Below are 24,664 nucleotides of genomic sequence, written 5' to 3' on the forward strand. Positions count from 1 at the left end.
AAGATTTTCAGAGAGTGAGCACCATTACAAATCTGGTTGAGGAGAGGAGAGGAGAGGGAGGATAATGAAGGAGGGGTGGGGGGGATAAAGGGAATGGGAAAGAGGGGGCGGTTGCAGGGCAGGAGGACGATAAGTGAGAGGTGAGGCTGAATGAGACATGAAAAACCAAGAAAGCAATAAAGCAAATGCAGCGAGGGCAGAGGTGAGGGACAGAGAGGTGCAGAAAAGAGGAGGATGACAACAGAATAAAGGAGAAGAGAAATGTGCATGAGTCACGCAGGTCACAGAAGCAGAACAACACAATCTGATAAAGTGTTTTATTTCAAACACCTCCATTTAGGTAAAAAAAAAAAAAAAAAAAAAAAAAAGCCTTGACTGTCTGACAGATTATTAATGGGAGACACCTTTGACCGCGCACGTGATTTTATGCACCTCACCAGAAGAAAGCGAGTGTTTCTCTTTTTCAGCCTCTGCATTTTTCATAAAATCAGCAGGATGATCCTTTGAGTAGCACTTTGCTCTCAGTGAGGTGGAAGAAACAGGAAGAATAAATTGCAGTCTTCACAGGAGGAAGGAAGAGAGGTGTTTTTTTTCCATCATCTTAGCCACACCACACCATTGTCAAGTAGAAGAGAAGTGCAATCATGATATTGCCTCACTTCCCTCTGAGCTCAGCAGAGGAAGATACAGAAAGTGTGTGGACCATATGTTTGTGGTGAGTTGAAGGGAAGACAGTAAATGATATTATCAAACTGTGGAGGCCCCCTACTGGTGATTACTGGGAACACAAAGGCTCAGTCAGGATGAAAAATCAAAACGTTAACACTGTTAACAAATGTCGAAATGTTGAAATGTTAACATTTTCATTTTTAGGAGGGATTTCAAAAAAAAAGCTGATCAAAATGTACATGGAACTATTCATTTCATGAACTACCCCCAACAGAGGCGCGGTGGCCAAGTGGTAAGGCGTTGGTCTCGTAAACCAAAGATCATGGGTTCAATCCCCATCCGTGCCTTTAAAAGCCTTTAAACTGCTGTAGGCTTCTCTCCAATCAGCAGTGTGAACCCTGAGGTCATGTACAGTGCTACTTCAGTCCAAGCAGTGGACGAGGAAAATGTATGTATGTATTGTTGGATTAATAATGTACATACTGCTGCCCCTCCCATTTCAGACTATGGTGTAAGTGGTAAAAGCATATCTGAAAGAATCTAGGGAAATTTTGGGGCGCAAACCTCCATCCTTTCTCCCGTACATACAGTAGGCCTATACATCAGCAACAATGGAGTTGAGTGACTTGCTTGTTTCCCTGCCATTATCCAGCTGTGTGATATAACCACAGTTTCCAGTTGGCACAGTAAAACAGGAATGTGTAATTGTGATGATAGATATCAAGTTCTCTAATTTTTTCCCTTATTGTGCCACCACAACAAAATAGAAGTGTACAGCTTGATACACACAACTAATACATACTGTGTGACAACATACTCCAATGGATAACAACCACCACAAGCCATTTAGCCCCATAGACACCAACAAAGGACGAGTGGGCTGTTAAAGTGACTCACTTCTGTGAAATATTTGTAGACATGGATAAATTTCTAAATTTAAGTGAGTGGTTGCCAAGGCTACTGCAACTTAATGCGCGTGTAGGATGACGTATTAAAAATAGGCTACATACACAGGTAAACAGAATAAATTAAAATTTGAAACCTCAGAAATATGTTTGGAATCATCAGCAGATGAATCAATGAGATGATTTCACTCAAATTACAGACAACACTTGTAGCTAATGCATTGACTTTAAAGAAAAACAGACTCACTCAGGTACAATCAATGTCTAAGATAAGACACAATATTGATCCTGGAGGAAGTCAGCTGACACAGTCACCATAAAAACACTCCTGACTACACAGTCTGAACACCCAGGTCAGCACAGTTCATCTTCAGTATAACTGCAGTTTACCTGCACAAACACAACTACAGGCTTTATGAAGGACAGTAAATATCAACCTCATGCTTGTTGACAAGGACACAAAAGGCAGCACAAACCACCCAGAGAACCATTACTGTTTCCTGTTAACTGCTCAAAGTGCCATTGAGGTTATTAAGGGCACAGTTAATAGGATCATTTTTAACTATAGCTTTTGGTCAACGTCCTGTTTTATTTTGTTAATATTTTAGCCTCAGCTTGACTGGTAAACCTGATGAAAGCCTACAGTATTTTTCTTAATACAACTTCAATGAAGGTCATCCTATCCCCTTGTGCTTGACAGATACAAACATGCAGCTCAAGGCTTCAGCTCTGTGGTGACCTGCAGTAAGACTCTACAACCTGCGTCCTCTTATTAATAAATACTGAGCTAAGCGGTGGTGGACAAAGCCAAACACTTCTTCTGAAGAAATAATCAATAAGCCTCAACTCAGTGCATCCTTTTAAGTGCAGGCTTAAAAGGGACACTGCTGCAATGAAAAGGGCTGGATGAGAACATGAAGGATTTTATTTATTTTTTATTTAATCAGTTACGTAGCATTTTGAGTGCTTCATGTGGAGCATATTTTCTCGCTACAGATCTAATTAACAGCGAAAAATAGTCTTAAGTTACCAGTTACTATAATTCAGAACATACAGCATCTGTATCTGAATGCAACCTGCATTATTGTGGCTGAACATCAGCATTTTAACATTATTTAAACAAGATTGGTGTTTTACCTAACAATATTTTTTTTTCGACTGCATTTAGTTTTTCCCCTAATTTGAATAAAGTTCACATACTTACCAAAAATAGCATAAACATAAAAGTTATAGAGTCCAGGGTGCTGGACAGTGTAAATGTGAGTAGCTATGGATAAACATGAATTTAAAATTTAAAATTTCACATGTGCAGAGTGTTATGTCAATGTGTGTTTCTTTTTTTAACGTGAAAATCCAGCAAAGATGAAGCTGTTGAACTGAACATGAACTACAACAGTGACGACCCAATAGTAATATCTGATGTCTTCTTTGCATGTTGCATTTTTTCAAACAGTGACTTGATTTGGTTTTTCTACCAGCACTGCTGAGAGCAGAGGAAATATCCTGAGGGCCATAGGTGATTTTAGGAGTTTAGTTTGAGGTTTTTGTGAGCAACGGGGAGAAAGTGTTTAATAATGTATCCTCTGGGGCAGCAGAATAGCTCAGTGCTGTTTGTTACTTTTCAATTTCAACTCATTTTTGCATAATTGCGTTTTCTCATCAATGTTGCAGCAGTCTGCTGGTAGTTAGATCTCACTAATTTCACCGCCTCCATCAAGGACCATCGATCAAAAATACCTTCCAGACAAATGGAAGTCTCATGCAGGATGGGCTCTCTTAAAAGCATCAGCATTTCACCAGCCCCCTCCAACCATAGTTAAAACAACTTACTGCTGAGCACACAATAACCGTAGCTAGTCCATTGCATGCATCGCACTCATGCATACACTCTCGACACAAACGACCAAGCACACGGCTTTTCTTCTTTGTGTATGATCTGGAGTAGATGCACGCGAAGACATTTTATTGATCCTCAAGGAGAAAATTAAATACCTAACTGATTTAAATACCTAAATAAGTCTCCATAAAGGATGTGGGGTCATCTCAAACAACAGTATCCAATGTGCATTTTTGCCTGTGCACGTGGTCATAGCTCACATTTGTCAGTCGGCAAAAACATTTAAAAGAAAACGTCCCTTTTTTCCCCCTCAGGACTTTACAGTTTGTGAGCAACAACAGAATCAAATAAAACTAGACCCACCTGGCACGGCCACACGAGTGCTGTAATCCACTCACCCTACAATCTGATTTTACACAACCACACAGATGCTATTGCAATTAAACATTCACTGATCAAATGGACTGCAGTGTCAACTGACCACTGTCTCTGTGTGCGAGTCCATGAAAGGACTACTGAACCGCCCGAAGGATTAGGGGCCCCTGGGCCGCAGCCATTGTTTTGAATGAGTGTTAGAAAGTTAGAAATTCAGTTAAAAGATTACAAGGAGACACGAAACCACCTCAAAGAGACACACAATGACCTCAAAGTGATACCAAGTGACTACTGCAGAACAATTACATACAGGAGTCTCATCTCTTGTTGTTGTGTTTCTTTCAGTTCAGGTGTCTAGCCCTTTTATAGGAGGGGTGAGTGGCTCATCGCCATTCACGTGTGAGTCAAACCTTGACGGGAATTTGTAGGAAAAGTGAACAAGCTAACAGCTAAGAATGAGTGTTAATGATCCATGATACAGTTCCACTTCTTCTGACTGGCCTGATTAAAAGGTCACACCATGTGTGACACCTCATTTGTAAATCTTCATTTCTGGCTGAAGCATGAGTCCAGATTTTATGATGCACCCAAACAGGAGCCATGAGAGCTTACCTGGAGGGCTATGCAAATATTTACTACTTCATCACTATCCTCAAGCACCATTACAAACAATAATAACGTGCCTGTCATCTGCAGCATGGAGCACATGAGGATTTTCTCAGAGCAGCAGCAGCAGCAGCAGCAGCAGCAGCACACAGTCTGTAGGAGTCAGTAACACTTCACTTCACAAGACACTGATGACTTCACTGAGAGCTTCTCAGGTTCCCAGCAGCACTTAGACAATTAAAAGCAGACCCAGAAGACAAGATAGTTAGAAAGGAAGAAAAAATATGAGGACAGAAAAAAGCTAATACAACTCATGACTACTTGAGACTACTATGCTCTGGTCACATACACCTGATACATACAAACTTTAACACCCACCACACAGTCATATGCTCCACTTACGTTTGAACTCCCTGCGGCAGACATGAGGCCTCCAGGGTCGGTTCCGCATCCAGTTCAGGCGTCGAGGTAGCTCCATGATGCCAGGCAGGCGCCAGCGTGTGAAGGCCACTCACCCATTAAAGAGCAGCACCTCAGTTCTTCTGCCCATCCCCAGGACAGACACTCACTCCAGAGCATCAGTGGTGCCAAGTACACACCAAGCAGCCTTAACCTTTAAAAGGTAATGCTTCACTTTGACTACAGCCTGTCCTCCACTCTGTGGGAGAGAGCTGTCACAGAAGCCGTTGTGTTGCTCGGCTCGGCTGCTTTATCTTTTATGCATGAGTCAGTGGAACCCAACTCCCTCGGTTCTGGGGAGGGACAGTCAGGCCTCTCTCCCCAGGAAAGAGCACCTATCGACGGGCAGCATCTGAAGAGTGCACAGCCTGGTGAAACGTGATGCCTGTGCACCGAGCCCCCAGGAAGGGAAGGTGGGTGGATGCACAGGAGGTGGGGTTTTGCCAGCCACCTGAGGAGTCTGGAAGGTAGATGGAGGGCCAGAGACGCCACAGACAGTTTCTGTGTGTGCACCCAAAAAACACAGACACAGTATCAAGCATAAAGTGAACACTAGTCTATGAAGTGTTTTAATGTGAATTTGCAATAGGCTTTATTCTAACTTGACAACTAACCACACCCACACTCACAGCTGAACCAGGTCTGTGACTCACTACCACACTGAATATTGATGTCTGTTCTTATGACTCTTGACACTTTTTTCTTCAATCATAATTTCACATTTTATGCTACAAAAAAGCTCACACAGTATGAGGAGTAAATCTAAAATCTTCACTGAACTGATTATGCTGATTGATGAAAAGGCATTTATAAGGATTTGTCTTTGCAGTAGCTGGTGATGTGCACAGAGTTTCAAGAACTTTTCTACTGCATGTTGTTATCTTTACTGGCAAAATCATTTTATTGCTGCAATTTTCGATAGATTGCTAGAGTGTGGTCAGGACATCATACTGATTCACTGACAAAAATGTTTTTAATTAAAAATAACTGATTCAAAACATTGAGATGCGTGTTTTTCTGGGAATACAGATCTTGATCTGTTCATTTTGAACACAACTTTCTGCACCAGCAGATTGGAGAAGGTTAAAGGTCTGGAGTTAAATGAAGAATTAAATCATCAAGCTGCAGTTTGGACAGATTTAGGTGTTGGTGGACCATGACCTCTAGTGGCTGTCAGCTGCCCAGTGCAGCCACAGTTCAGATGGAGTGAAGTGGATAAACTCAAAGACACATTAGTGTTTACTGTGCACATTCTGAACTTGCCTTTATTCAAATAAAAACACGCATCACACTCCCGCCTCACTTTGGATGAGCAAGACTTCCTGTGCTCAAACACTCGCCTTACCATTTGGTTTATCCAAAATATGATAGATAAAAAACAGTGAACAAAGCACTTAAGACACAATTCCACAAATACACAAAACACAGCTTTGTCAACAAATACAACCCAGACACAAAACACGCATTTGGGACCTAATGTAATACAACAAATATATGTCACACTGCCACATTCAAGTCCTTTGTTTTCTGAGTATATACCCATTCGTAACATGGCGGTATATGGAAAAAAATAAAGAATATTTTTTACTGCAGATATATAGCTATTTTTTTTACAAAAACCGAAACTGACTAGCTTGGTTTAAATGGTAACTTAAACCAAGGAAATGCAACATTTAACAAATATCTGTGTGCTTCTTTTGGCTGGTGTTGTGGAAGTGCTTGTGTCGAGACACTAAATATGGTTCAAGCTAAAGCCTGATTATTTCCAACTGACCTCAACTACAACATCTGGCTGGTGATGCCACTTCAAATGGAGAAAAAAAAAAAATTATAAATTTGAGGATGAGAAATTAAAGCACTTTGGCAAACCCTACAGCAATGTGTCAATATGACTATGCTAAAGACACTGAAGGCACGTACAGTTAATAAGGACTGCAGTACAACATAAAACAGTTGACTGGTTCTACCTGTAACTCAACATACTATAGCTATAATTTTGTAACCAGACAGCAGAGACACTTTGCTACAGGCTCACTAACCTGTGAGCAGAAACATGGTCGACAATCAGCCTGTTTAAGACCTCACTGAATAAATGGTCCACGTTGGTGATCTATTGACAAGGCAATATTACATTAAATATCCTACGTGCGATACAAATTCTTAAGACAAGAGTGGGTAAAAAATAAAAAAAAAAAGATATTAAATATCAGCAACGTGTGCACATCAGCATTGTTGATCCTGAGGTTTGTATCTACAAACACCCCATTCAGAAGAAAACTGTCACCAACAGGAGTCTTCTTCAGATACATTTGCTTAATCTAAAGACAGTCACAACAGCATGTTTAAACCTTTTTGACTTCAGTAACACTTGAGATACTTTCCACCCACCAACATGTGTTTGTAAATGTGCGGAAATAGAGAACAATGTGACAATTGACAGTAACATAGATAGACTCTTGAAAGACACTTAATGAAAAACAGTAAATATTAGCTACCACTGGGCGGCACCACAAATCAAATATAGCCCTGAAGATGCAAACAAAGGATTTGGCTGAAAGAAGAAAACGTTTCACACAATCACTTAGGTGGAACAAAAGCAGGATACACGCAGTGATGGATTTAAAACCACTCAGAGTCAACACACAGATGATAATGAGCTTAATCAAACTGCTAGCAATAACAGCACTTTTGTAAATATTTTCTTTCCCCTTAAATAACTAACTCTTACAAAACCAGTGAATTTAATTTTGTCTTTAAGTTCAGTAATGGATCACAATATCACTTCCTATAAACAAGGTTGTACAACAAAACAGAAAATGTGCTTCATTTTAAAAAGGGTCACAATTCATTAACGAGAAAACACATGTGAGGTGTAATGGATGTAACATTTTTTCATCTCCACCTGTGTATTGTCTGTAATGACCACCTGTTTATGAAGAAATCAGCTCAGCTGCTGAGTCGGCTCATTCTGGACTGAGTTGGTGTTGTGTCAGCGTCAGGTTTTCTGTCTGCTTATGTGCGTGTGAGAGCTGTAGTGTGTGGGCATGTGTGGAGGGAACAGCAAGGGAGCAAACACTGCATCGTGTACCAGCATGTGAACATGCACGAGAGTTAATCTGAACAGTGTTATTTGCTGGAGGCTATGTACAAAATTAAATTCTCTCTAAGTAAAATCCTGCTTCGTTATTCATATGGCTCATGTTTGAGAGAGGAGGAGGAGGAATAGAGTTGTGTTAAACTGTCCAGTTTCCCCTCTTCCTTTAATCAATAGAGCCTTCCTCATCCAAATCCTGATTGTCTGCAGCTAGCCCCATTCATTCATTCATCATCTTCACGTCTCTCAATACAGTACTTCAGAGTCCTTTGTTGCACCGTCATTCGATCTTTTCTGGTTCTATCTTGTCCAGATCAATATCAGGCGAGGCCACACAACACATGCACAGTTTTTGGGTGTAAAGTGAGATCTTATCTGCAGTGACAGAAGAAGGAAAGAAAGAGGAAGAAAAATTAAAGGTTGCACTCAACAGATGAAAATACAGTCAACAAATGCTTTTAACAGATACTGGTGTTTGTTTTAAAATAGGCAGCTGACACAGCATTAATGGTTTTAGCATTAGGCTAACAGAACTGGGAGGGGGTATTCCTCAAGTGCAGGGGTTTTACACTTATTATGCACTATAGAAGCCTTTGCATTATGTAGAGTCTATACAGTGAACTTTGAAACACTAATCTCAGTCCCTCCTCAGCTTTTACACTAAGAAGAGGCTTTTTTTTTTTTTTTTTTTTTACACGTGTCTCATAGCTGGTAACTCATAACTTAAGATTGGTAAGCTACTTTAAAAAAGTTCTCCATAATAACATCACACGACCACATTTATGCACAGGGAAACTCTACAGCTTACTTCCCAAGACTTGAGATGTTATTGTACAATAACTTTGAACTTATCCACTTATGTTTCAAATGAAAATGCACAGCGGGGCCCCCTTCTCTATCCTGTTAGGAATTTTTTAACATCTTAAAAATCAACCTACATCCACCATAGTCAGTTGCTTGAGGGTTATTCCATAGATATAAACTGCCTGGTACTAAAATGCTGTTTTTGATAGAATTATAACCTATTGAAAATCAGACATGTTTTTATCCACGACTCTGAATAAATGGTTTAATGTTCATGAATTCACTTATCTGCATCTACAATTAAAAGTACAGGGGTTCTATCAGAACAAAATACTCTTTTGAAAAGTAGTAGTTCCATCAGAGACTATCAAAAGTGATTTTAGGTTGCCCCAAAAAAACATCAACACTGTGGTGGCAAAACCACTGCTGAGAAAGACAATAAAGTATCACATGAAGCCTCTTACTGATTATTTTTCCGAGGAAGGCTGGTCTGGAGCTGGGTGGCAAGTAGATGCAAAAGTAGTAGATGGGTGCGCCAGACAGCGCCACAGCAATTCCTACCAGCGAGTTGATGGTGTCGCTGTAGAGGGGCACCACCACCAGGAAAATGCTGCACAAGCAGTAAACGATGGGGAAGAACAAAGACAGCTGCAGGGAGTGGAGAGAGTATATATATAATTTTAAAGGAGGGGGGTCGGGGGTAGAGAAGAACGATGGAAGAGGCAAAAGGTTGGAGATAGAAAAGTATAAAGATTAAAAACAATTACATAAAGAGATGAAATTATTATTATTAGTTTAAACCTGATCCCACAATAATTTAATCATTGCTCTAATCACTCTTAAACTGCTGAGCCAGTATGAAGTCTAATCTATTTCATGGTTAATGAGAGAGTCAAATAAACCGAGCTATCAGATTCAAACCATCATGGACTCTTTAACGTGGTTGTAACTAAAGCCAGTGCTTAGGGCGGTCCAGCCTACAATGGAGGTACTGTTGATGGGTAAACAAATGTAAATGAAGGTAAAAATGCTTAAAAGGGCATAGATAGCACGTTATGTCTCTGACCCTATCTGTTCAAAAGGACAGACAGTTGTTGTTTTGTATCCTGTTCATTTTTATGTATCCCTGTTTATTCGGTTTCTTTTTCACCCATCTTATGAGGCTTGTGGGGATGATATGATGAGAACCTGGAGATTGAATGAGGTGTGAAAAGATGTCTTGATACGACACCATTAGCCAATCAGATAGCATGCATCTCCAGTGGTAAAAAAAAATTAAAAAGTACTGAAAAGAATGAAAGTTACAGTGAAATCTCCTGATACGCAGATGATAAAACTCGTTGGGGAAAAAAGCCTCTGACAATTATATCATTTGGATGTTACATAATGATGAAACATGCTCAGCAAACCACACTTGGTATTTCTCCCAATGCAACATGCGAATGTGATGGACAAATATCAAGATGTTCAACCTTCTCACATGATGCACAACAGTGATGAATGTCAAAACAAAAGGGTCTGCCTGGCAGTGTCACTGTTGTCCTTTAAAATGCAGCAATCCCACTGCTCCAGTTTTCCTACCTTAACAGGTCGGTGCAGATCAGGAGCTTTGAAACGAAGGTAGATCTGGCTGGCTATTGACAGGCCAATGAACAACCAGTAATTAAAACTGAAGTAGTTGATCAACTGGAAGACGTCAGGCACGGACAGATAGAACAGAGACATGGCACCCTGGGAGGGGAACACCAGACACACACAAAAAAAAACAAAAAAAAAAAAAACACATTGTTTGAGTTTGGCAATAAACACCCAATCAAAGGCACAACAACCAACACACAAGTAAATTAAACACAATTTAATTAAAAAACCCACTCAAATATGTGATACTAACATTGAAAAGCAGGGCAGGAATAGGAGTGAAACGCTTGATGTGGATCATGCACAGGACATTAGGTAGGTGTCCTTCTCTGGAACCAACAAAAAACAACCTGCAGGAGAAAACAAACGGGGGAAGGATGAAGACAGATCGCCATGTTGCTCACAGGTTGTCAGACATTTTAACATTCAAAATATTACTGTTGGAAACAGACTTTTGTCGAAAACAGAGTAAAATATGGAGGTGAATCAATTAAAGAAAAGCTAAAATTAGTCAGATTAGTTTCAGGTGTGTTTATGAACCTGGAGGCTGCGATGATGGAGGAGTTGAGGCCTCCGTAGCAGGAAATGGCCACAGACAAAGGGATCAGCCAGCGAGCCCAGCTTAGAGTCAGATCCGCAAATGTCTGTAGAGACATTCAACAAAGTGTTTAATTCTCACATTCATTAACCGGTAAGAACGATGGCCCTCAGCGTTAAAACACAGAACTGGAGTTAGCAAGCAGTTGAAACTACTGCAAAAAACTACAGCATCCTGATGATACATTTTTAAAACACACTTCTAATTTTGTGCATACTGATGTGTGCCTATTAAAAGATATTTCATAAGAAGTTATCTGGCTCACTTGCTAATATCACTATATAAACTCTCCCACGTGTTCTCTGCCATTTGCCTTGTGATGTCATATTTCTGACAATAAAGGTCAGTGTAGCTCCTAAAAAAACACTAACATTCCCCTTCCTTTTCTTCTGCTGTCACTTGTGGCTTTGGCTTTTAATCTTCTACAGTTATAAACAAAGGAAATATACGGATTCACAAATAAAGTAAATAAACCAGACTTAGTAACAAAAAGACTCAAGTACATTGAGAACGTGGGTTTTGTGTGATGGAAAATCTCCTTGTTTTTTGAGAAAAAAAAAAGTACTATTTGGGAACTCTGTCTTTGGCAGATACAAATATGCTGTGAAGCAGCCAAGTATTATAAATAATTCATGTAAGATTGCATAATATCATACTTTGACAAGCACTTTTGAGTCTACATGATAAGCAGTCTGAACTGGTCGAGTCTGTGCCAAAACCTCAACTCAACACTGTTAACATGCACTTTATCACGCCCTTTAATTAACAACTAAAAGCTGATACACACTTGTGAATTAAAACTTAGAAACCTTGTTTATCTATACACTTCTTAGTCAGGATTCTCAGTAAGAATGCACTTTAAAATGTCTGCACCAAGCAGGGTTTAAGTTCAAATAATATCAGCTTTGAGTTCAGTGCTGAGGTATAAAGTTTAAAAGTATGTAATGCCAAAAGAAGGAGGTTTGACACCATCAATCTCCAAAATTTGTAAATCCAAGTCACATCAAAATATTTGCTGTATCCCTTGGCTTACATTCAACAGAGCACAGAGTCGATGCCTTGTTGACAGTGAGAACATAAATGAACCATTAAACTGCGTACAAATAAAAAGATTATCAAATACCACTGACAACAAGCCTGAGTGCAACTCTTCCTCCACCAATGCACTAATCACATAACGAACTTCCCGATGTTCCTGTGTGGGGCGCTAACCTCTTTAGCTAAATGAGGTTCCTGTCATCATCTCGACTCCTACAGTCACAGATAACCAAAAGGGAGTCCTGGATCAGACACTAGTGCCAGCGGCTGCCTGCCAGACCAACAGAGAGGACAGAGGAAGACAGGAAGGACAGATCTAAACCTGCTGCCCCTATGAGCCTGAGCAGATGCTGTCAATTTGGATAAGTCCTGTGATGTACTAATAGGCTTTATGGGCAGATATTAGTAGTGTATGTACATGGTCAGACTGCTAAGTGGGTTTCTGCTTATACACAGCTTCCTTAGTGCACAAGAAGACTGTACTAAGGTAATGATTTTCAGACACTCACCACGGCAACAGCTTCACTGCTGAGCACTTTGTCGGCGTCCATGACGACGTAATAAGCTACGTTGGTCAAGATGTAGATCACTGTGACAACAGGCATGGAAATAGCGATGGATAAGGGCAAATTCCTACAAAGGAAGATGAGAAAAGTGGTTTGTGTTCACTTGAAGCACTCTGTGTATCAGGGATGCAAACAGTCTCTACTGAGTGAGATGAAGGCTTGATGACTTGCTAAATAGGCAAATAAGATTAGAGTTTTAAGATTTAGGCAATTATAGATTTACAGAAGGTCCAGTTATGTAGTTAAGTTAAAGAAAGACCACTAGGAATTAAAAACAAGCCTGTGTATTGTCAAATCTCTCTGAAGTGTCACACTTTGTACCTCTCTGGGTTCTTGATCTCCTCTGTGATGAAGTTGAGTGTGTCCCAGCCTGAGTAGGAGTACAGTGCTGAGTAAAGGGCCAAGGCCATGTCACCGGGGTCCAGCCTGGACCCTTTGAATGAGTCCTCAAAGTTCTGGTCAAAACCTTCACCAACAAAAAGGTTGGTACATTAACACAGGAAAAAGTGTTCAAATTTTTGCATTTCATACAGTTTCCTGTCAATCCCTGCAAGAACCAATTCAGTGATAAACAAGGACAAAAACACTTGTGCGAATAAAAAATGAATTTCAATACAGTTGTTTATCAATGTACTAATGTATTAAATGTATTAAAACAATGATAGTTAATACATTATAAATGAATAGTGATTTAAGCCGATTTAAGCCTTTACTGATTTTTACCTGTTGGCCAGTGGATTGGAAGTGTAGCAGTTATGGCCAAACAATTTACCTTTGCACTGTTTGAAACAAGCTGATATTGGCTGATTGTGGCACTGCAGCAGACTGCCATTTATAGCATTCTATTAAATCATTCAGTGAAACTGATTCAGTCCTAAATAGCGCAGTGGGGCCTTATCCCTTCAATTTCTGTGCAGTCAGAGCAGCAGTATTAAAGAGGCAGAGTTCCTTTGACATCCTACCTTGTGCCAGCTTAACCAAGCCAGTAATGATGATGACGATGAGAGCCAGGACCTTGGCTACAGTGGAGATGACCTGAAGAATAGCACCCCATTTCACTTTCATACAGTTCACACAAGTCAACAGACCTGACAGAGAGAAAAGGTGAGAAAACAGCAGTTAACCAGATAAGCAGAGATTAAAATGTGAAGTTCAGAAGAACCTCTGAAGTAAATATTTCTTACTTTATTTCACTTATGCAACAGGAACTCTAATTCATTTCCTGTCATGAACTCAATAAAAAGAGGACTTGAAAATACAAAGATGTACTGAATGTTTGATATACTGAAATGGCAGAAATGTGATACGGGTGTGAATACTGTTCATTACAGTGAGAGGACGAGGGTCAGTCTGTATCAAAATTTGATAAGGTTGTTGGAGCAACGTCTCAGATTTTGCTAGAATGGGTCCCAAAACCAAGGCCTGTAAAATGTTTCTATTCAAATCCTATGTTGTCATATTTTTTCAGCCCTTGATATTATTTCATTTTTATTGGCTCAAAAATGCCTTAACTGGGAAGCCATGTTGGGACATTCATATCTTGTATTGTTCCTGGCCTCACCAAACTTTGCAGGATGGAAGACAAATATGTTTTCAGTAAGTGCATTGGAATAGAGGGTATTTGAGATGTGAACCGAGTCTCCAGTAAGGTCATGGATATTGAAAATAAGTGAAATATTTTGATAAAACCATTGGTACGAGGAGGAATAAGTGGTATCCTAAATGGCTGTCTCACGCTCCAGTGAGAGTATCTAAATGTGTTTCCATATCAAAGTTTGGATGTGTCCATACATGCACACAGAATGTTAGAAAGCTGTGTATGGAACCTGTACTGATATGCACGTTAAAACGTGTCCACAGTGAAATGATCAGTATATGCACTTATCAAGAAAACATGTGCCTAATTTAGTCCTGATGTTCAAGTTATTTGGTTAAAGGATGATAGCTTTCATTCCTTGTAACTTCTACTACATAATTTGCTTGATTTCACATTAATTTTAATAAAGTTATCTGACTTATTTATTGAGCATCTTTTTTTATTAAATATGGAATATAAAATTTACCACTCCAATGAATATGCCATCTATAAGAGTTAATTTTTTTCTTTTATTCTTATAATGAGGCCCTGGTAATAAAGAATATACCTTGCATTAATGGCCCGTCATAAAAACAAATCTACAGAAAACTCCAGTCAATATTTCAGAGGACACATAAGTAGAGATAATGAGGGAAGACCCTGCTTCTTTAACATGTGCATTTTCCTACAAAGTCTGGTGAGGCTAGAAATGATTCTTTTAGATGTGAATTCCCATAATATTTTATAGGCCTTTGTTTTGGGACCAAAACATTACATAGACAAACTTTGAACAATATCTGAGGCAGTGCTGCAACCACATTCCTGGATTCTGTCTGATTTGAAGCGGAATCACCCACAAATTAAACTTATCCAAGTTAGATCTAAGCTTTTAAGAACTAGCTGAAGTAATTTCACCTGTCACCAGTTTGTCCTGTTGATTTGTTGAGAACCGATTTTGAGGCCCTACTCAGTCACCCAATTCCATTGCTACAGCATATAATTATAGATTCTCTCAAACAAACCCAACAGGTTTTAGGTTGAGAGGCTGTATTCACGGTGCTGCTATTCTTAAATACACTTTATATAGTAGTAACACAAAGCTTTAGGGTCATCATATACTAAGCACTGTGGTCTCAAGGTGGAGCTCAGGGGGAATCAACAGGTATAAAGTGTGGTTATGCATATATCCTTCAAAGTACAATGTAAACAACCACTAGATTAAGCAGCTATGTTTGGAAACATCCCAAAGGCTCACCACATGAAAGTGTGTCACCGAAATGAATGCAGCCTGCAAGGTTTACAGCCTTCAACAACTACTGAGACAATTTCAACACTGCATTTCCTGAGAACACACAAGGCTCATCTCTGACCTTAGTGAGAGTTTCTGCTACACTGTTCCTCATACTCTCAACGATCTGCAATTGACTGAACAAGTTCCTGTTAACCTAAGGTGTCCAATGAGGTTAACAGGAACTAACTACAGCTAGGGGAAGACCTCAGCTTACATCAAACTGTCACTGGACACAGCACCACATTGCTTAAGATGCAATTTAGTAATCCACAGCATAGACAGCGTAACACTAGAATAATTCATTTTATTCAAGCCCATGGCTCATCTTGAGACAAAACCTATACTGTGGTATTTGCACCAGTTTGTGTTCAGTAAACACAAACTGAACACAATAAGGGACAGTAAGACATTTATTGTAAACGATTGTGATTTAAAAAGGTACAATATGGAAATCAAGATAGCATGTGACTCAAAAGCAAACCACTCGCTCATCCATGCTCTGCCCCTCCCCCCTGTGGGTCAGCTATAGCAATGTCCTCTGGAAGCTAATACCAGTGCCAGAGGAGAAGTAGATTGACCAGACTTTAGCCTCCTCTGATTGGTTAAAAGAGCAAGGCTCACTCGAAAACTTCAGAAGAGAATACCTCTATACTGCTGCCAGGCTCTTCAATGAGTCTGGGTCACAGAAGCCTTTGACAGCACGTCTGCATGTTAAGATATAATTTGTAGCATATTTCAACCTAAAAAAACTACATTAGAAAAAGTTGCATATTGTAGCTTAAATAAACAAAAGCAGTCTATTTTTGTACCTTGCATTTTTCAACAGTGCGCCCAGAGCTCCGTCCATTACAACAACAGTTTGTCAATGCACCTTACCTTGCCAGTGAGTGATGTTCAAACAGATAATCTGTGTTACAAAAACTGCTGGATTGTGCCTATTTGGTGTACTGTGCCTTTTTCAGTTCTGCTGATGGTTAAAAGTATGTTTGAACATCACTACGTTGCTCATGCATGGGATGAAAAAAGGTTGTGCAATTGTGTCCATAATGGAGCAGATATTCAGACAGACTCACCAAAAGCCCGTCTGTATACAACAGATTAAGTAGAACATGTGAAGTGTGTTTAGTACAGGTTAAGCCTTACATATGATGGCAGCAGCAATGAGACGGACGGCGCCATAGGGGGCTGTACAGCTGGGGTAGAAAGGCTGGACCAGGTAGTTGGAGAAGGTCAGGGCTATCACTGCCTGGCAGGCTGGCTCTACTATCAACAATGACGTCCAGAGTCTACAGAGGCATTGATACACATTTATCATTTCCAAGCATAAATATAACATCCAACTAAATTTTTAGTAAAATAACAATGAATAATGTTGAACTTGACACAAGCAACCATCTTAATGTCAAAGGTAGTAAGTTTCACAAGACAAGGTCCAGACTGTGCTAATGTTTGGTAGACTCAAACGAAATCACTGTTGTGCAAGTACTGAGGTTCTATTGTGTGTTGTTTGCGGGACAATGAGTTAAAAGAAAGCGTCCACAGACAGAAATAGTAAAATAACTACATACCGAATAAAAGCCAAGAAGCCTCCAAAGGCCTCCAGGATGTAAGCGTAGGAAGCTCCAGATTTACGGATGGTCGTACCCAGCTCAGCATAGCATAACGCTCCAAACACAGAAAATATCCCTCCAATGGCCCACACTACCAGGGACAGGCCAAATGAGCCTGTGTACATAAGAACCCCCTGCAGGATACCAAACGAGAGTAGAGAGTATGAAGTAGCATATAACAGATTATATATACAAGAAACTATCACATGAAAAAAAACAGCAAAATGCATTAGGATTTAAATTACACGTCAGTATTTTCTTGTTTCTCTTTAGGTGCTAACTGGGTTGGTGCCATTGAAAACAACTCTTGTGGACCTGCGTGTTTGCTCCAGTGAAAGCTGTAACTCGAACTGTACAGACCAAACAATAGCACCAAGAACAGCAGTCTAACACAATGACAATTTGAAAATGTAGATGACTGCCCAACCCAAGTGCCCAAGTGTGAACACTAAATGAGGCAGCAACAACTGTAAAACGAACCCTTAACATTACTCAATAAAAACTTTTCAGATTTAATCATGTCTGAATAATACCATTCAATTTACAATTAAAACCAAGAGAGCAAGAAACCATTTTCATTTTATAGATCTAGAGAAAAATTAAAATCAGGACAAATAAATTCTTCGGCTTAAAGCAGAGCCTCCTACCTTAGGTGAGACGAAGATGCCAGAGCCGATCATATTTCCCACGATGAGACAGACCCCATGGAGGAGGGAAATCTCCTGCTTCAGCCGCACACCGCTGCCCTGAGACGCTGAGTCTACCTCAGCGACCATTGTGAGAGATTTACAGCCTTCAGCGACAGCTTAGAGGAGGAAACAGGACAGTGACAGCGGAGGGATAAAGAGGACAGGCTGATTCCTGGCAGCACCAGAAACTGAGACAAGGTGAGAGGGTAGAATGATTAAATACTGGGCGAGATGAACAGAGAGGTGTGGACCGAGCGAAAGAGAAAGGGAGGTGGGAGGGTCACTGGAGGACTAAGACTCTGGCTGTCTCAAACAGCCATTGTTAAATCCAAGGAGTGCTTCTCTGCTGGAATAATCTGTAACAAAGACAAGGACACGCAGTCTCACAGAAGTGCTTTAAACATGTCAGTAATTCAAGTTCGAGGAAGTGATTCTGATTCAGGGCATCATTGGTGTACACCCACATGTCAACTAATGAGGGTGCAACTGCAAATAAGTAAATGAATGAGCGAATGGGTGGATGGATTAAATTAAAATGCGTTTCTGGATTTATGTGGTGCATTACATTTAAGAAGCAGTAAGTATTGGCACAAGCCTGCCACAGTAACCACAAATCTAATCCAAAAATGCCTCTTTAACAACCACAGACACTAAATTGAAACAATGCAAAAATGTGTGACTTTTACTGATTACACAATCAGCTTAGCTGTCTGAGGAGTCAGATCATTTGAGCACAGTGTGAGCGCTCTCTCCAGACAAGGGCAGACAACCAGCAGCGGAGCGTACAGGCTGACTGCATTTTCTGTGAATTTATCCCTTTCTTTTTTTAGTTTGCACACTGTGTTGTTATTACATAGTTATGACTACAGCTGTCATTACTATCATCATTTCACAGTTAAGCGATTGTATCTTTGAGTTATATATCTTCACAAAACCTAATACTGATAACCTCAAATTACCTGCCTAGATTTCCCACAATGCAAGCACTCACATGAAAGAGGTGGGGTAACTTATAATCTGATCACATCCCACATTTCTTTTTTCTAGTGTAGAAAAATGAACTGGGAGAAAACTGTTGTTTTTGATGAAAATGCATAACCACATATATTCCATACTGCCAAGGCTCACCAGGGCACATAACATCCATTTAACTGTTTCCTTAACCACAGTGAACCAATTTTTCTTTTTTTTCTTTTTTATTTTAATTAGAGTTTCTGTAAGCAAGTGAGAGCTTGTGGTGATGTCACAGGTCAGTTGGAGAGATTTTCTAGCATATTTTCTACAGTATGTGGCTTTTGCTTGAGTTAGTTCAATGGGTTCAGGCATCAGTGCCCGCGCCCCCAACACTACCCCCTCACATTTTCAGCTGCTCAGTGTTTCAGATAAAATCACTTCTGAGCCTCCCCTGTAGCTACAAAAGCAGTTTTACACACTCTATTCTAACTGAAGACACGATGCATCTGTGGCTTCAAATTCAAAATGATGATCTTTGGTGAATACAATTAAACGAGATAAGATTATGTCATACATACTGCATTAACCCGTCTTTGCTTCCAACACCTTCTGTAAACAATGAAAGGTCACAGCGGTGCACTGACACGTCTGGTTGTTTACTCTCAGTGTGGAGGGTGTATATGGTGGCAAGAAAAAAAGTGAGGCCTTTGGATTTACCTGCATTTATGTATAAATGTGTCTTTAAAATATGCTCAGATCAAAAAAACAAAAGCTAATTATCAAACCTGGAAACTAATCAATGAAATCTAACTCACTGCAATTTTGAGTTTGTTATTCACAAGAAGCACCAGCTAATGTGAAGTATGCCTCGCCAGGAAAAGAGATCTCAGAAGACTTATGATGAAGATTCGTCAATTTGCATAAAGCTGTAAATGGTTACAAAATCATCTCAAAGAGTTTATATATATATATATATTATATATATTATATATTAGATATATATTAGTCCGCAGTGATACGAATAGTATATAAATGGAGAGGATTTAGTACAGCGACTACTCTCCTTTGTCTATTACAAGGACACCACGAAGGGTGCAATTTAAAAAAAAAAAAAAAAAAAAAAAAAAATTACTGTGTGCCTGAAGTTTGCTACAGAGCACCTTGACGCTCCCCAATGCCACAGGGAAATGCTTTGTGGACTGATACTGCATAGCAACATGAAAACATCATCCCAGCTGTGAAGTGTGGTGAAGGGAGCATCGTGATTCGGGGCTTTGCTGCCTTGAACAGCCTGCCATCACAGAGCGGAAAATGAATTCCCAAGTTTATCAAAGTATCTCACAGGATAAAGTCAGAGTGTCTTTCCACCTGCTGGAGCTCAGTTTTAGTCGGGTGATGCAGCAGGACAATGACCCTGAGAGTAAATCTGTAGATCTATAGATGATCTATAGATGTAATCTACAGAAAGCAGTTCTGTAAGGAAGAATTCCTCCTGAACGTCTGATCAACGGCTACCAGAGGTGCTTATATAAGGTTGTTTCTGCCAAAGGGGTTCGACGAGTTCTTACACCCAAGAGTTCACATGACTTTTTTCCCCCCTACAAGCACCAGCAATGTTTAATGGCTCAATAGAGACAGAATAACAGTTTGTAATTAGTTTAAGTACATTGTGTTTTGCCAACAGTTACTTAGATGAAGATCAGATCACATTTTATGACCAATTCATGTAGAAAACAAGGTCATTCCAAAGCGTTCACATACTCTTTCTTGCCACTGTATTAGGGAACTAAATTTTGGCAGGTTTCTAATTTTCACTATCTGGCTTAACTAAACCAAACACTGGCCATCCTGGATAACCTGTACTACGAAGCTGGTTATCAACTGGCTCAGTTAACACAGGGTTCACCTATCCAGCTAAGAGCGGGTTCATGTGAAAGAGGCAGAGTTTTTAATTATAAGCAAAATCATCAGTACCTTGAATAAAGTACTTAATATACGAGAAGAAATGCTGATATCTGCCAGTAAGTTTGTTTACAGCAACATCCAAAAGTGATATTAAGCAAGGTGAAATGTAAACAATATTATCACATAGAATAGACTAGAATAAAAATTTTTAAAAAACCACTAGAAATCATTTCCAATTATTAGAGTCAGACTAAGGATATAGGCCTACTGTAAATAAATGCATTAATTATTACTAAGTTTCTTACTGAGTATTTTTGTTCTTTTGCCTAATGATGTACAAACTATTACGAATGTGTCTATGATACAGATTAAAAAAAAAGAAAAAGTTTAAGTAATGTCGACTGTTTCTGCTGCCAAAGCAGAGAGAAGTAGTTCATGTGTGATGGGGTCAATCTGACTGACATATTTAACAGTGTGTGAATAATTTTTCTAATAAAAGTCATTAGAGGGTTCAGTTTTTATTTCCAGTTATCATCACAGATATCCTCATGTTATTCTGAGCTGCAATGATGAAGAAGACAGTAAAAGCATCAACACTGTCAGGGATCCTGTCAGGTTAAATAATCTTTGCTCAGTTCAAATGAACCTAATAGTTATTATGTGTTTATTTAGTCTGACAAACTCTCCTCTATACGTTAGAAGCTATGTTTTAAAACCAGAGTGGACACATGCAGTATCTGGAACAGCAAAACGATTCTGCTGATCTATAGAAATATCTACTAATAGTTACCTAGTTGGCATGGCTTCATTAAATCCAGTGCTTCCAACTCATTAGTAAACACTAAACACAATATGTTTGATCGCACTGTAACCCCTCTCTGCTTTCCAAGCAAACACATTCTTTGCATTGCAAAACTCATTTTTGTGTCCCACTTCTTACAGAATAGTGTGATTGTCAAATGATCATACATCATTCAGCAGTTTTCTTAAGTGTTAGATGAGGATTTTAAAGAGATGGATTGGCATTTATTGACATATGTAGGGAAGGGTTGGATGTGTTGATTGGAAAGTTTGCTATCAGATCTGGGGATGACCATAAACAGTTAGTGAGTAACTCTCAGAGCAGTTTAGCCTTAAAATGCCAGAGTTGTACAACTTCCTGTATTCATGTAAACATACAAGTGTACAGGAGCCAGTGACCACACTACTTTAAATTAAAATAAAGTTAGACAAAAAACTTCAGACTCTATTGCACTGTAAAAGAAAATATTTGTCAACTATCAGAAATTTGATTTTAAATTTACCAGTAAAAAAAAAAAAAAAAGACCCAGTTACAGGCTCAAGAAAGCCTTAGCTTGTCTTCTTCATTTTTATCCTTGTGATCACACTGTCAGGTCTGTCTTTAGTATGCTCATTAGCAGTAGGAGTGGTCTTATGAGGGACAGGAGCCATGTGTCCCAATACTAGACCAATGAAATAAGGCTATCATATGTTCTGCATGCTTCAGCCAATATGGCTGCTGCAGTTATGTAGTTATTCACAAACCTAAAATACACCATGAGTTCACGATCATAATCTCCACAGTCACAGCTACTTTGGCTGTCGATTCCGTCTTGATAAGGGACAGATGGACAACTTCATCAAACTAACTTTACTGTTAACTCTACAGACAGTCACACATGAAGAAACCGCTTCCTCTCACATGTCATACCCGGCTCTCTAGACTACAAAATCCGATCACAGACAGGATGGGGACGTGAGACGTGGACACTGACTGATTGAGCGCACACTTTGTCTCATCGTTAACTCTACGCGTCCGTGTCACTGAAAACTTTCACTTGGCACCAATTAATATAGTTGTGTCACCATTACTTCTGTGTAACTTTACAGTAATCTAAACAATCACCCCTGTTATCCCAGCTCTAAGTCACCAGCGCTTGCTGTTAGTAATTAGCGCCAGAGGGGCTGATAGCCTTGTTAGCACCGGCCTGATCCAGACTCGAAGGAGAATAAAAGAGGAGCGATTTCACCGCGTCTCACTATTTTTACATACGGCTTATGGTCTCACTACATTCACCAGCTGACACTGCCATCCATCTAAACGGTGTCCATCTTGAAGCTCCTAAAAGTGGCATTTAGCTCTCAGAGCTAGCTTAGGGGAACTGATGCAACACACATGATGCTGCGGATGCACATGCTAACGTTAGTATGTGACTGTAACATGTGGTTAACGTACCTGAACGATTCCCCATTAAACAGCTTCCCGACGGACTTAAAAGTGTGAGAGGTGCTTATTTAAATAAAAAAAAACACACAATATAAGAGAGACTAGTTACCTTTGTTGTGCGTTTCGTTTTTTCCAGTGGGGAAAGGCAGCAACTTGTGCCGTGCCTCTGATTTCTGTGACTAACTTAAGCTAGCGTTAGTCCACAGCAGCAGTCAACATCTGCAGCCACTAGCTCCTCCTCATCCCCAACCGCCAAATGATCGTCGGCACAACCCACCGCCAGACCCGGGAGACACAAGCTGTGCATAAACACCAATGTTTATCTTGGTTCTTCATCTATAAACCACGACAGCGACTCCATCAATCGTCAGACAGCAAACTAAAAGCACACACACACACACACATTACCGCCATTACCTGCGAGGGAGCGGATTGATTTACCTACGAGCGGTGATGCGGTCATACAGGTGTGCGGCTGTCATTTGGCAACGATCTGTGAGTCAGCCAATCAGACACGAGAAAGGCTCGTAGCGGATTGTTTTTAATAACATATTAATGAAAAAATCAAACCATAATGAAAGTGTACAACAATTGATCAGACCGAGAAAGGACAATGATGCACAGTCTGATTTTGTTTTTGTCACTAGTCTGGTCATTTTTATTTCATCTTAGCCTCGTTTTGAATAGAGCAGGTAAAAACACATTTCCACAGCAGTCCCTAGTATGTTATGGTTCGGTTACCTTGAATGCTTTTTGAGTATTTTTATATTAACAGTCTACTTTATATTCAGCCAATATTTACATATTTCGATTTCATCCTTATATCAATATTTTTTCTGTACCACATCTGACCATCATTGAAATTGCTCTGAAAAACACGTTTAGATTTGTTCTTTTAATTCAGTTTACTGCATTTTAATCTTATTTATGTATGTTTTACTCCACTCTTTTCAACGCATTTCTTGTTTTTTATTTTGTAAAGCACTTTGTACTTTGTTTTTGATAAGTGTTATACATAAATTTTTTTTTTTTTTTTTTAATTATCTATCTGTTTCAGTTGTTCTACACGAATCTACAGCATTATTACAAACCACAACCTATGGTTAATCAGTGACCATAAGATATCTGGCCGTGATCCTGACATTTGTGTAAAGTTTTAAATAAACAGAAGCAACGTTGTTATCTATGCAAACAAGTGATGTCGGATACGGAGCATGTCGCTTGAGTTGGTGTGGACTACCCTGTTACTTTGTGTTGCCTACCATGCATAGATTCAGTTGTTAAAGTAATTCAAACTGATATATCAGGCTGAAAGCTGGTGAATTAAACTGAACACGTCTTGCTGAATATTTGTCTAAATGGAGCTTGGTCTGTGGGCCTAAATAAAAAAAAAAAAACGATTCCATGTTGAAAGCGATGTGGTGTGAAATAGTTTCTCTGAAGCCACACGTTCCTCTAGTTCCTATAAATTGAGATTTGCCGCCATCTAGTGATTGTTGCTTTCATGAATCCACCGATTTGTTTGAGGGTATGATTTGGCCATTGGCTTGACCATTATTATTTTCTGCAGTTAAGAGGTGAAAGCTGGTATGATGCCACCCACTGACGGCGAGGATGGGTCATATAGGAGGTTTGAGGTGTCATCACATGGACCATATAAAGACTGGGCAGCTGGTTGTCCTGCTTCAGCCTGATTCTCCCGAATTTAACATGACATGCGAGGAACTATCAAACCTAAATGTTGTGAAAATGTTAAGATTATAAATAATAATGAAAACAATAAAGTATCCTAAATCTAAATGTTATCCTCTCAAGAATTCCTC

General features: G+C 39.6%; 1 protein-coding gene and 1 non-coding gene across 3 annotated transcripts; one reads left to right on the plus strand and one right to left on the minus strand.

Annotated features, from left to right (window-relative positions):
* The first annotated feature begins 944 nt into the window (after window positions 1-944).
* On the plus strand, window positions 945-1,016 carry trnat-cgu (transfer RNA threonine (anticodon CGU)). The gene has a single exon. It is a non-coding gene; the product is annotated as a tRNA-Thr (tRNA).
* Window positions 1,017-7,677: 6,661 nt separating this feature from the next.
* Window positions 7,678-23,284, minus strand: LOC139633705 (Y+L amino acid transporter 2). Of its 2 annotated transcripts, none has more exons than XM_071499557.1 (12): window positions 22,951-23,284; window positions 17,714-17,871; window positions 17,025-17,200; window positions 16,600-16,742; window positions 13,552-13,677; window positions 12,911-13,055; window positions 12,533-12,656; window positions 10,928-11,031; window positions 10,641-10,737; window positions 10,331-10,480; window positions 9,214-9,397; window positions 7,678-8,320 (listed from the first exon to the last, which is right to left on the minus strand). In XM_071499557.1, exons 2-12 carry the CDS (start codon window positions 17,840-17,842, stop codon window positions 8,226-8,228), a joined length of 1,473 nt encoding a protein of 490 aa, XP_071355658.1. In that variant the 5' UTR covers window positions 17,843-17,871; window positions 22,951-23,284; the 3' UTR covers window positions 7,678-8,225. The 2 variants fall into 2 exon arrangements, with proteins under 2 accessions (XP_071355658.1, XP_071355656.1); XM_071499555.1 differs by having other exon boundaries at window positions 17,714-18,111; window positions 22,951-23,283.
* Between the last annotated feature and the right edge of the window lie 1,380 nt (window positions 23,285-24,664).

The sequence above is a fragment of the Trachinotus anak genome, unplaced genomic scaffold, assembly GCF_046630095.1.
Source record: "Trachinotus anak isolate AG129_WGS33_773 ecotype Australia unplaced genomic scaffold, CSIRO_AGI_Tana_v1 ptg000016l, whole genome shotgun sequence".
Classification (NCBI taxonomy): Eukaryota; Metazoa; Chordata; class Actinopteri; order Carangiformes; family Carangidae; genus Trachinotus; species Trachinotus anak.